The 14211-nt window shown below is 39.3% G+C and overlaps 1 protein-coding gene across 2 annotated transcripts; it reads right to left on the reverse strand.

The window, feature by feature from the left end:
• Positions 1-1881: 1881 nt before the first annotated feature.
• Positions 1882-12714, reverse strand: LOC103645815 (protein PELOTA 1). 2 transcript variants are annotated; one of them, NM_001351109.1, is made up of 16 exons: positions 12517-12714; positions 12270-12352; positions 11667-11742; positions 11229-11303; positions 11092-11148; positions 8246-8291; positions 7884-7959; positions 7353-7428; positions 7234-7266; positions 7084-7152; positions 6494-6600; positions 6106-6178; positions 5572-5610; positions 5265-5359; positions 2828-2934; positions 1897-2379 (listed from the first exon to the last, which is right to left on the reverse strand). In NM_001351109.1, the coding sequence occupies exons 1-16, from the start codon at positions 12565-12567 to the stop codon at positions 2306-2308; spliced, it is 1137 nt and encodes a 378-aa protein (NP_001338038.1). In that variant the 5' UTR covers positions 12568-12714; the 3' UTR covers positions 1897-2305. The 2 variants fall into 2 exon arrangements, with proteins under 2 accessions (XP_020403675.1, NP_001338038.1); XM_020548086.3 differs by lacking the exon at positions 12517-12714 and having other exon boundaries at positions 1882-2379; positions 12212-12275.
• Between the last annotated feature and the right edge of the window lie 1497 nt (positions 12715-14211).

The raw sequence follows: 14211 nt of genomic DNA on the forward strand, positions 1-14211 counted from the left end.
AATACATGGACCAACAATACGAGCACGTGCACGACAACTAAATCTTCAGGTTTGTTTTTACCTCTTTAATTGTATTTTAGAGCATACACTTTGTGCCATAGATGTTTTGATGAGGAACCTTGGAGAGTACCATCAAGGACTTGGGAAATGCCAAGATGTCAAGGAGGAGAAGCTAGGACTATCACTCAGGCAGGACTCTATGGAGAAAAGTAATGTTCCAATATCTAAATAAGTATGAAGAATGCTCCATACAAGATTGATGATTTCAAGAAGAGCATAAGCAAGAGAGTTATTACATATACCTTAGGGCGAGGCTCGAGCAGGGAGTAAGCCTCCATTGAGCACCCTTTAGGCTAGTTGTTGATGGAGGTAAAAAGTCATTGGACCTGGGCCTTGGCTTCCAACAAGTTGATCGACTTGGTCTTGGATCTGAAAGGGTCTTCATTTCCCCTCATATTCCTAGACGTAGTTCACCTCCTCGCGTAGGGGAGGGACTCCCACTTTGAGTCTAGTTACTAGCTACATGGATAGCCATGAGGCCTATGCATAGTCATACAATGCCTCCACCAAATTGCAAGCATCTTGTCGTCCACGCAAAGTGTTCCACCATGTCGTGTACTCCTAATATGTTCCCTAGTTATAACTTGTGTGTGCCCTGTGCATGTAGAAAACATTTAGTAATTTAAGCGGTAGGAATGACATTTAGTAATTTAAGTGGTAGAAAACATTTAGTAATTTAAGTGAGACGGTCTCGCGCGCATGAGCATAGGAACATGCAGTGGTGCCACGGTGGCGGCATCACAAAGGGTTGGCCCCGTGTGGCCAATATGCCCCGACTCACACTGTCGTCCACACATGCACAACACGTCGTCGCCATGCCACGCCGGAGGGTGAGAGGGACATGACATGTCTTTTTTCCTCGCTCATTTGCGTCTGAAACGCTAGTCTTGTGTAGTCGTCGAAAGAAAAGGCGAGGCTGAGACGTTGATCGTGCCGAGGGGAAAAAGCGACGTGGATAGCTTGGGAGTAGATTTGGTTTCGGCTATATTATTAGTAATAACAATGATGAAATTGTTCACATATCCCATGTCAAATTGCATATATTTTTCAAAAAAAAAACTATACGTACTCAAATATAACCGGCTAGTGTTGTACATAATTTCTCTAGTTTTTCCTTTTGTTGTAATTATTATGTTGCAGTTCTAAATGTAATGAGTAACTCTTGCATGAGCCAAAAAATTGACTTCAAGAAGAAAATGTGCGCCATGGTCAATCGTTGACCGTGTGTCGGTGTGGTGCGCATCATGCCGCCTTTTTCTCCTCCGCTTTATTTCGTCTCTAGAAAAATAAATCTTGTCGTGTCTGGTGGGTTAGGAAGAACAACGCTAGCCGTTGTTGGACTCTTCAACAACTTACCCATCCTTATCTTTTATTTTAAACTTTAATGGAGTTGATAGTATTTTTTTACCATCTAGAAAAGCGAGGGCGGAGCTGCTGGAGCAAAGAAATTGCTAATATGGATTTGTAGAGAAGAAAGAAAATGCAGCTCGTGGTGTCCGATACATATCGAAACGACTTCGCGTACATATTTTTCAAATACAGTTTTCTTCTATGATTACGAAAGAAATGTGTCGGCGTCGCGAGAGAATTCTAGCGTCCGTCTTGCACGACTTCCCTGCTCGCCGGACAAAGAAAAAGAAAAGAAAATGGACGAATAATCGAAGAATAAATAACGCGTGAAAGATACGCACAGGTTGGGCATCAGAGCCAAAGGTTCCAGGAGAGTTCCAGCTGATCATATATTAAAGGTGATTCCATATAAAGTCAGTAGATGATGCCTTTGTCATCAAAGAAATACAATAAAGTAAAAGAGGCACGAACTAACAAGAAGGCCCACGAAAATTAGTTCTGATGTCTGGAGCTCCAACGCTCAGTGGTAACTTTACATGCAGATAGTTTAGGATGTGAAAAATAACAACAAGACTTAGGTCTAGTTTGGCAACCCTATTTTTCCATGAGATTTCCAATTTCCCATGAGAAAATGAACTAAATTCTCTTGGGAAAATGAAAAACCCTTGAGAAATTAGGGTTTCTAAACTAGCCCTTAACGAGAAAAAGAACTGGCAAACAACGCACGATGAACCATTTACAACGAATAGGATATACCTTAAAAAATACCAGAATTCCTTTCCAGGGTTGCCTATACAATATCAAATAGCTCCATAACGTTACACATGATACAGGTAGTATGCTAACAGATCACAACCAAAAAGAATGTTATCGAGAAGCAAAAAGGTTGGTTTCATCACAGCTCCATGTCCTCTAGTTCAGGAAGAGGAAAACGAAGTATAGCCGCTATTCCTGTCAGTTGCGCCAACTCTGTTCAAGAAAGGGCAAGTGTTATTTAAATACAAGTATGCAGCAAATATTTTAAAAGTAAATAATGTTTTCCCAATTGCTTCCAAACAATAAAATCTATTATTATTATTTAAAGCATACTACATTACATTTCGTGAACTAAGCAGCATCTTAGTGTGTGTATATTTCATATACTCCATCCGTCCTAAAATAAAATTCACTTTAGTGGGTTCATGCAATACTTTGTGTATGTGTTCTATATATATATATATATATATATATATATATATATATATATATATATATATATATATATATATATATATATATATATATATATATATTCATCATCATCCATTTGAATATAGAGCTAAAACGAATATTATTTTGGAACGGAGGAAGTATTATAGTAGAAGTTGACTGAACGAACAATCATGGACAAATCATATGACAAATGTGAAGTACTCACGTTCGCCCGAGACATGCATCGAGGAAAATATGTGTACTGTGCCACTATTTTTCTTGACATCTTCAACCAACTTCACGTACCTTTGCCTCGTAGCAATGTCAGCGTTCCTACAAGTTAAGAGAAGATTTAATTGTTAGGCTGGTTCCAACCCACCTGGCCCTTATCGACAGTCACATCAGCTACTGATTATACTACCAATCACGTTATCCTTTAGTTAAAATGAAACATGGTGTTTTATTGAAATAAAAATTCATCCGGTACATAATTAAGCAAACAAAGAAACATGGTTTCTAAAAAACAAACAAAATGTAAAAATGTTTAAAATGAAAAATATATAATTCATAAAAATAAACGATACACTACTCTTTGTCATCTTCCTCTTGCCACCTCTTGTGGCTCTTCTACCTCATCTATTTTTAATTGTTTTAGCAACTTCTTAAGACCAACTTGTAGGCCCTTTTTCATGTCATCATCCATATAGTAAGAAGTGGATATTCAAGCATAAGTTTCACTCCGACGGCACTCTTGCTCATTCGCGGCTTCACCCAACGTCACAACATAGACTACTCGGCCGGTAGGGGAAAGACCACCCCACGTTATTATATTAAGAAGCTCAATCGGAGCCACGTTTCGCTTGCCTCGTCGTTGTCTACTATGACAATGTGAGTGTTGTCTACATGACAGCAAATCTCGTCCACCATCAGCACACGAAGCATATTGAGATCAACATACACTTTGTCCGCGAGAAGGTGGCCCTAGGGTAGGTTCGGGTTCTCCATGTCCCGTCCTCTCACCAGTTCGCGAACATCTTGACGAAGGGGCTTCCAGATCAGTTGTTCACTGACTTCCGGTCCAGTCTTTGCTTCTGTGATCCTCCTGCTGCGATTGTGGGCGTGTATTGGAGATATTCTATATTGTACAGTTGATTGATGTATGTACAGCTGATTGATAGCTTTCCGTGTGACTGGATTATTCCTTATACTATATATTAAAGGTCAACCCCCCCCTCATTGAGGTGTGTGGTGTTTCCCAAATCATACTTCTCTACAGCTCTAATGGTACAAGGAGCATCGGTGGTAGTATTTTCATTGGAAGAAGCGTCCAAGGATGGTCAGTAAGGATATGGAGGAGGGTATGGGACTATGGGTAGAAAATAGAGATTGCGGACTCATGGAACGAGGACGGGCAAAAACATCCTGCCAACGACGATGTATGGGAGAAAGACCAACGAAAAAGACCTGCCCAACACCATGGGTCTCGCGACGTTCTGGAGATTACTCGTTGAGCAAGTCGATGAAGGTTTCAAAGTTCGGACTCCACATGGGATTCATATTGAAATAGTGGGAGATTAAAATATGAAGACAAGTAAATTGGAGAGTAAGTGTGAATGAACCGAAATAGGCCTCTCCTCTATTTATAGGGTGAATCCAGGAATTTTTAGGATTTTTATTTTTTGATATACAAACGATCAAAATGGTGTGAACCAATCAAGAGATGACATGTGGCAACAGGCGATCAGTATCGACCGGTCAGGTCAGTATCGACTGGTTCTCTAGCGCACTGGTAAGTACCGACCGGGTCAACGGAGCCGAACGGCCAGGCTGGTCGGTAACGACCACCCACGCCGCCACATGACTTGTCGGTATAGACTGGGGTTGGAACCAGCCTTATTTCCATGTATAGTAAAGTACTACCAAGGGCAAGTAGGATAGCTATCCTAAGGAGAATATTTCAAACTAGTTTAAGACATAGGTAAAGTAGTTGTAATGCATATACTTCTATTTCAAACCATATTAGATGTGCAAAGGAAGACCTGTTTGGTTTGTTGGGTTCCAAAACTAGCCCAACCAAATTAATGGCAAACCAAAACTTAGGTTTGCCAAAATCATGTTCAGTAATGTGTAGGTACATGGGACACCACTTGTTATGTCCGGCATAATAGTAAGGAATTGTTGACCAAGGACCATATATTAAGTGCTCTTGTGGAAATGACCAGTTCCAAAATGCTATTGATGTCATTAGCTGAGTGAGTTCAGTGACAAGATGTCCCTATAATATGATTCGCAATGAAAAAAACAGGTACATTACACATCCAGGAATGACTGCATTCCTTTCCCAAGTTTGTACTCGTTATTAGTTAGATCTGATGATTGCTAATGCAGTCATCTTGGTATCGAGTACCATATATATATGGAAAATCAAGGACAAGAAAAGGGCATACCCAGTGTGGAAAACTCCCACATGTGTGGTGTCTAAGGAAGAGATAAATGAGGTTTTTTTTGGTGAAATCCCAGATAGTTCATTAATCTAATCTATCGTTTCGCGAACCTGCATGGTTCTTCTCCAAGAGATATTGTCTTTATTTTCTAGGATTGTAATATTTCTTACTTTCTGTTGACAATCACAAAAAATCGAAGTTTTATGAACAGCAGCTTACCGAAACAAAGTATCAGTTATTAAAAGAGTCTGGATAGCAAACTGTTGCAGTGCAAACTCAACATGCTTCGGTCCATAACAAGCACGAGCTGACTCCTGCAAATAATCAGCAAACAGATATGCTTCAACTAAGTGCATTAGCAGCCATAATTCATACACATAAAATCCTTATTTAACTTTATCTTTTAAAGAGGGAACACGTTAACACGCATAAAGGGTTCACCCAAATCAGTAGCACCAGAATAGAGAAATTCCATATAGTTATTGCACACTCAGAAATTGTTTAAAAATCACTTGAACACACTTACATTAGTAAGCATATTGAAGAAATCCTGCAGAGCTCGGACCTGCAAAGTATAAATGATTAAACTAGTACAAAGATTAACAACTAAGAGAATATGATATTATCCGTTAATACTTAGTGTAATGTGCATTACAGATCAAAGTGTTTGAGAAAGCTCATCTAGAGAAAAGCTTGTTCAACACTAATTGGAGATGGTTTGAAAATTGTACAAACGGAGACCTCCAGAGGCACAAGTGCAGACTGGGATCCGAAGGCGCGATAGAATAAGAAAAGAGACATGGGAAGCCAAAGTTGATACAGGAAGAGACAGTAGAAGGAGACTTGAAATGATGGAATAAACCAAAAAATAGCTTTGAATAAGAGTGCATGGAAAACAGTTATTCATATGCTTGAACCTTGTCTTGTGGTTTCTATTGGGTTTCAACTCTAGACTACCCAACTTACTTGGGATTAAAAGACTTTGTTGTTGTTATTTTAAAGAAAGCTCATACATAAATTAGTATATCTAGTGACGTGTGTGATTTATAGTCAGTCTTACCTCCTGTGCTGCTTTTGTATCTTTTATCAGTGCCATCACACCTGGTGTGTCCAAAACTTCCTTTAAACTATGCCTAACAAATGAAACCAGTAAAAATAGAAGTTAAGATAGGACACTTGAACAGGTAAAAGGACAAAAGGATCAAATAAATAAGTAACACAATCCAGTAGCCATTTAACAAATACACAAGGAATATGGTTCCAGAATGACCATCTATGAAACAACAGTAATTGACAATATAAGTTCCCAACAAGTCAGAAAGCTAAACTGCCAATGTTACGCAACTTCCATAAAATTGTACATATTACACTGTTTAAGAATAGATGCTACTACCTTATCCCCACATAACAAAACTAACTATCCAGGATAGAAAGATGGAAGAACTCACTTGTAACCTGATGTTGCATGCGCCAGAACAAGGCGTTGCTTGTTCTCAATTATTACTCTTAAATCTCGCCGTGCAGCTTCAAGAAACAAATAATCGCGGAACTGGTCCTGTTATGGTAAAAAGGGAACCAAACAACACAGGTTGATATTTTTTCGTAGTATACGAGCATTCAACTTTATGCAAGCAACGGTGTAACTATCAACTTCGACACCAGCCTTAATGAAGAGAGAACACACGCCTAGCAGCACACAGCTGAGACTTATGCCGCTTATAAAGGAGCTACTTTTCCTCCATATTGGAAGAATTCAATGTCGAGCTGCAGCTCTGACTCTCGGCAGGAGCCAAGAGCATGTGCACTTTTTTTTATCCCGGTTTTGTGTGTGTGTGTGGGGGGGGGGGGGGGGGGGGGGGTGGTGTTTCTAGTTTCTAATCTGTTTCTGGGTGAGTGTGTTTTTCTCTTGTATGCTTTCTGGGCCCTTGGCCTTTCCTCCTATTAATATAATGATACGTAGCTCTCCAACGTATTCGAGAAAAAAATAAAGGAGCTACTTTATAGTACATTGTTTCCCTTTTAAGCAAGTGAGGATTACCTTCGTAAAACCTGGGCTTGCAATTACAGTACACTGGACAACTTCAAAATCAATGTGTTTCAGAAATGCCTTCAACAAAGTAATGTAACGCATAGGTCAGTTGTTGTCTGTATACATGTTCACATTTGGATAACTGTGTGAATAGCTTACTTGCAAAACATACTCAAAGAACTTCTTGAGGGCCTACAGAACAACAAAAAGTGCAAATCAGTAGGAAGTAAACACAACAATTTTGTCATGTAGTTAATTAACAGAACCAGTGATAATACCGTCTCGTAGCCAGCAATTGCAGGGCCATGCTTCCTAGGAATTGATGTTTCAATACGTGCCCGGGTTGCTGTTATGCTGTTTAGAAAATGATACATCAGGATGCCATCTATATAGCAATATGTGTTCTTCAGTTAAAAATATAAATTAAAGTCTTAAAATATGTAGCTGCTAACCACTTAGGGAGAGGAAACCTATAGACAAAAATGCATACAAAATATTTCTCCTTTTCGTATTTTCACATTCATGGAATTACTATTCCTCCAAAAGAGCCAACAATGAATAAATGGCCCACACATACAGGACAGGAAAAATATATAAAAGGTGTCAAGAAAGCAAAGGATTTATGCAGGTGGTGCACAGACTCTTAGCACGAGTGAACCAGGGTCCAGAGGTGCTAATTCTTAAGACATTAAGTCTTATGTAGATAACAATTAACAACATTGGCATCTTAGACATAAAAAATAAAACAATAAAATAAATATTAAAATCAAATATTTGTTAGTTTGTGATGGTGCAACAGTTCCACTGACCTTTTGCCAATGAGGAATAGGTGGGCAAGTCCTTCTTGCATGAGAATAACTGCTAGATCAGCACTTGCAGCAGGATCTACAATAGGTTTGGTCAGACTCAATTAAATCAGTATGTTTCATACAGATAAATAATAGAGGATGAGGCGATTCAGAAAAAACTAATCTCAGAAAATGGAACCAAAGAGTGGTTTATATCTTGGTCAAACGCACAAGATGGTAAAGGACAACAGGTATCATATGTACACCATGACAAATTGTTAACACGAACTTATTTTAAAATGGAAGAAGAGATTAATATTTGATTGAGCAGATAATCCATAATATATATAGTTATATACAGATGATGGGTCAAAATCGCATACCACATGCTTGCTGAATGGTCTCAAGTGCTAACCAATCCCAAATTTCCTACAAAAGATGCACATGCTTAATTGAAGAAAAAAGTAGCAACGAAAAAGATTGAAAAGCATCACCTCGAAAAATATCAACTAACACTCCAAAATTCCATAGCAATGCAACACGATGAGCATAGTGGGGAGGATACTACTGACATCAACAGTGAAAAGGAGAAAAGCTGAAACATTCTGATTTCTTTCATAAGTACAACAACAACAAAGTGTTTTAGTCCCAAACAAGTTGGGGTAGGTTAGAGTTAAAGCCACAACATAACCCACAAGTCAAGGTTCGAGCACATGGATAGTTGTTTTTCATGCGAAAGGGCCTTTAGCTGAGTTGGTTATGTGTTCTCAGTATCACTCCTTAGTATCACTCCTTAGGTCCTTAGTTTGAATCCCAGTTGGAGCGAATTTCAGGCTGAGGTTAAAAAAGGTCACTCGTTGGTTCCCCTGGTCGTGTGCACATGAGATGGACTGACCTATGGGGGGTAGATCCTCGTGTAGGGGCTGGGAGAGCTCAAAGCACGAGTAAAGATCTGGTCTATAGGGGGCGGTCTCTCATGTTGCACGGGAAACCAGCTTTCGTGACCTTTCTCGGTCGGGGTTCCAATTGAGCTTCTTCTTAATATAATACCATGGGGCCGTCTTTCCCCTACTGGTCGAGTTTTCAGTTGTTTTTCATGCACTCCTATTCAAGGCTAAATTTTTCGGTATATTTCATCCTCTCAAATCTTCTTTTATTGTATCTTCCCATGTCAACTTTGATCTTTATTTCCCTCTCTTCCCATTGCTATCACGCTTTAGGATTCCACTACGCATTGGTGCCTTTGGATATCACCGTTGGATGTGTCCAAATCATCTCAACGGATGTTGGACAAGCTTTTCTTCAATTGGTGCACCCTAAGCCTATCACATACATCATCATTCTGGACTCGATCCCTTCTTGTATGGCTATAAATCCAACACAAAATACGTATTTCTGCAACACTTATCTGTTGAACATGTCGTCATTTGTAGGGCGACATTCCGTACATCTTCATCAATATCCACGTCTCTATGTAGCATTGTTCCTAAAATACCTAAGGTGTCCTTCCTAGGCACTACTTGAACTTCCAAACTAACATCTCCTTCCTCATGTGTAGTAGTGCCAAAATTGCATCTCATATATTCAGTTTTAATGCCACTAAGTCTACAACCTTGGGATTCTAGAGTCTCCTGTCACAACTCTAGGTTTTCCTATTTACTCCTGCCCGACTTCCATCAACTAGCACTACATCATCCGCAAAAAGCATACACAAGGTATATCCCATTGTATGTCCCTTGTGACATTATCCATCACCAAGGACAAAAAGGTAAGGACTTAAAGTTGATCCTTGGTGTGGTCCTATTCTAATTGAAAAGTCATTTGTGTCCTCATTTGTTCGAACACAGTCACAACATTGTTGTATATGTCCTTAATGGGTCCAACATACTTCGTTGGAACTTTATGTTTGTCTAAAGCCCACCAAATAACATTCCTTGGTATTTTGTCATAAGCCTTCTCCAAGTCAATTATCACGAAACGACATGTCACCAATGGAGTGTTGATCCAATCCTTGCCCATTTAACACCATACGTCCATACCTAGGTTCCAATATGACGCATCGCTAAGAGGATTATGCCCACCGGATTTCTTTTGGGTTTTATCTCCATTAGAATGGCTAGGTTTCACGTTGGCTCACCAAGCCTATCACAACCCTACTCCTTTACCAAGGCTTGGGATCTGCTATGTTGAGGCAACATAGATGGAAGTTATTAAAAAAATATAGGCAAAAAACACAAAAGGACATTAGGTTCATGGGCAGCAATCATCGTGCTAAGAAGTAAGATAGGGACAAAACAATGGCACTATCATGCCTCAAACTGCAAGCTTTTAGTTTGGTAGTAAATAAGTGGAAGCAATAAGCATAATTAACAAAGGAAACATTGCATAGGTAGCCAGAAGTCTCATGTCAAGCAATTCAAAAAATGTTGATGACTCCTATATGCTTATTAGAATGTAGAAGTGATGTGGCAGCTGATGGGGATGCTTATTTTTTCCTATTACATTAGCAAGTTGGCCTTGCCACATAAGATAAAGAAGGGTCCAAATATATGAAGAAAAAAACGGCACATGTTTGGACATCCTAAGAATATGGCAGGACCTGTAATTTATATAGTAGAGTGTAGACAAACAGCTACTAATACATTATTACAAGGAATCCAAGCGTTCAAAAGTTGTCCTCAATTATAAGCGTTGAGACATTTAGAAAAGAAATGTCCCTGCTCATCCACAGGGCCAAAAAAACGTTTCCAGAGTACCATTCCACTCTGGTTAGATAGCTGGGGTGTGTAATCTACCTTTTCCTTTACCTTCTTTTCCTTTCCCTGTTTGTAAATACTTTTTAAAAAATAGAATTCAACCCAGTAGAGGGGCCCTCCCCCTCCTATTCACATCACAGAGAAAGAGAGAGAGAGATTCTACGTGAACCAACCCTCCAACTCAATTTGAAAAGGCAACATTCACATGCATACCTACCATTAATTTCTATTTTTTATAAGGACCATTAATTTCTATTACTAACCCAAATACGGTAACAAAGAAGGGTTACATGTGTCATTTGGTTTACCACATAATATGTTCTAAAATTCCTAGGAATACCATGTATTCCAGGACAGAGGGAACAAGTATTAACTGAAAATAGAAGCATTGGGTTATACCATAGGGTTAAAATTCAGAATAATTAGATCTTTCATATTTATTGAGATAAACTTGCTTGATATTTAAACAATACCTTTCGTAGAACAAAAGGTCTCTTCAGCTCAAGCTCTAACGTGTGGAACTGGCCAATCTTCATTCAGGAAGAAATAGAGGTTAGATTAACGAGATTATTCACACCACATAGTATTATTAAGTAAAAACATTACTGACCTTCACATGGTCATTCTCAGTGATATTTTTTCCACGCACACGTAAAACAGATCCCTCCTTGTCATAGTCTACAGACTACATTAGAAAACAAAGGACATAGTCAATTATCAACGCAGACAAGGTTTCGTAGCATTGGAAAGGATAGGAAACAAAGCCGAGAGGAGCAGAGAAAATAAAATCAACAACTAGAATAATAGGTTTGTTTATGCAGCATTTTAAAAATATCTGCTCTAACTATCAATTTATGCAGCATTTTTTTAGGCCTTATTCGCACATGTTTGAAATAGAGATGTCTTGAATTCAGTAACAATTTTAACCCACAACTTCAAAAGGTTGGCTTACTTGACAACCAATAATGATGGCTGTTGATTGACATGTCAAAGGCTAATGCATAGAATCATGGAGAAAGAAAGACAATACAGAAAGATGATGCGTCACCTCGACTACAATTTCTAACTTAAGCTTCACACGCTCGGCATCACGTCCTCCAGATGCCACCTCTCTCAGCACTTTCCTGGAACCAGAAGAAATCCCTTATTACTTCATAAGAAAATTAAAAATTTGCATAACATGCACACATGCAAGAGCAAGCCGTGGATGGAGACTTGAACTACAATCCCCAAAAAGGCTGCAGTTATGATCAAAGACTTGAAAGTATGTGTATGAATGTGTAATAACCAGTGGGGAGCTGCAAAAAAGAAACCTTTGAATAAAGTAGAATTAGTGGATAAAAATACAACACATCCCAGATCCTAGTGAATAGCTGAAAATTGTCAGTCTATCTCAGTTCTGGAGTCATGTAACCCTTGGTAGTTGGTACTATAGATACCTCCAATTTCACTTCTAGAGTTTCAATCTTACAACAAGAGCCCTAACTGTGACAGATTAACAAATCGAAAAGCTTTGCAAAACTTCACACACATAAAGCTCGAAAACACAATGGCTTTTCACATCCACCAGGGGCACTAGTCAGCGAGGAGTACCTCATGGCGAAACGGCACAAGATCTGAACCAAGTTGCACGCATAAAAAATGCACTCACCGTACGGTGACGGCCTGGAGGCTGTCACCAATGGCAATGAGGTTGTACGCGTGCCACAAGTCGTCCTCCTCCTCCGGCACCAACTGCGGAGCACGACCGTAAGCCTAATCAGAAGCAATAAAGCAACCCACTGAATCCCAGCGGTTGGGTCAGCCCTAGACCCAGCCACCCAGAACAAGGCAAACCCAACAAGCAACCGGAGTGCTCGCACAGAGAGCACAAGGGGAGGGGCGAGAGGTAAGAGGACCTTGACGGAGCCAGGCCCGTTGCGAACGAGGTCGCGGTGGACGATCTTCATCGCCGCGTACGCAGGGGAGAGGCCTCGCGCGCGGCTTTGCGTCGGCGGGCTGCGGGCGTGGCGACCTGGCGGGGGTGAATCGCGGCGGGCGGCGGGCGGCGAGGGGATGAAAAAGTCTTTTTAGAAACTACCTTACCGCGGATATGGTGACTAGATCAATTGCGAGAAGTTATGGATGGTTAAGCCTTAGGTCTCTTTCTTATAGGGACCCAAGACCTATCAGCTATCGAGAGTAAAATCGGACTTTGACAAAGTAACCATTGTTGTTAGTGTTTCTAGATAGCAAAACAGAAGGGCACGTGTTGTTTTGTTTGTTTGTCACCTGAGAGATCGGAACGCGATAACCGTGACAGCCCAGAAAGTCAGATTGGTGTCCAGTAAGGAACTAGCCCAACCGGTGAAGCCTGGCTGGCTAGCCCATGTACTGCGGCCCATTGGGAAGGTTAGGCCCGACGTTGAGGATATCTCGACAAAGCCCGTGTATCGGAAGTACATGCGGCCAGGCCTCTCCTTGCAAACTCGCATCAGTAATGACCAAAAAAAAAATCCTTCACAAGGCTATGCAATTAGAAAAGTCAAAACATGTTATATTTTAGAATAGATGGAGTAGCTTTGCAATTATACACCGAGACACAAACTTATTGGGTAAATGAATACTTAAAGAGTTTGATTTCATTTGCATACAAATCTCGTGATCATGTTCAGTGTTCACTATTTTGTAGTCATGAGATTAAAGTGCAATACATACATACGTCTGTCTTCAAGTTGCTACGATTTTCATTTATACTTGAATACAAAACACAAAGATGTGTGTTCTGTTGGGTAGGTGAGTGTGAATGCGGGTTATGGGAATGAAAGTAGTTATCTGAATTGTTCGAAATAATTTAATATTCTAAAATAGATATGTATGAAATTTGATGTTGATACTTTCTTATGTTATCAAGCATATTATTACAAATAGAAATATTTTTTTTCATTACTTATTTTATGTATTATTTGCTCTCTACAACAAAAGGCGAATAAATATTCGAATTCATGTTCAAATCTATATCCGAAATTTGTATCTATCATTTGAGAACATATATGATACATTTGAGGTTTATTTTTAAAAAAATCTTTACAAACCCAATGCTATAAATAAGAATATGTATCCTATTTATTCGCAATCAATCAAAAGATGATATTCGAATAAGTTTTCTATTTGTTTACTCATTAAATGGTTGACTGAGTTTTTAGCTGTTGATGTGTTTTGATCATCTTCTATAGGCACGCTTTGCTTTGACCACTTCTGTTTATTGGTGAATTAGAATATCACTTTTTGTGTCATGCTGCAAGTTTTTTAGCTTATACTTTCTGCATGTTTTGCAGGTGTCTTCGTTCCTTTGATACCGTCACTTCCTTCCAAAGTATTCTCATTGACTTTGAAAGATCATCTTAGTGTGATTATTACATGCCTAGCATGTATTTTGCAGCTAAAGTATTAAAATTTAGTGGCATTATTGTGTTGGCCAAGGAGTGTAGTATTTTTTTTTTGGTGCTTCCATGAGCAAGTTATAATCAACTATCAGCTATTTTCAAGTTCAGTGGGATCACTAAATTTTGAACTTTTTTGTTCATTCCGTATGAAATTTTTGATTGACCCAA

Source organism: Zea mays, chromosome 2, assembly GCF_902167145.1.
Source record: "Zea mays cultivar B73 chromosome 2, Zm-B73-REFERENCE-NAM-5.0, whole genome shotgun sequence".
NCBI lineage: Eukaryota > Viridiplantae > Streptophyta > Magnoliopsida > Poales > Poaceae > Zea > Zea mays.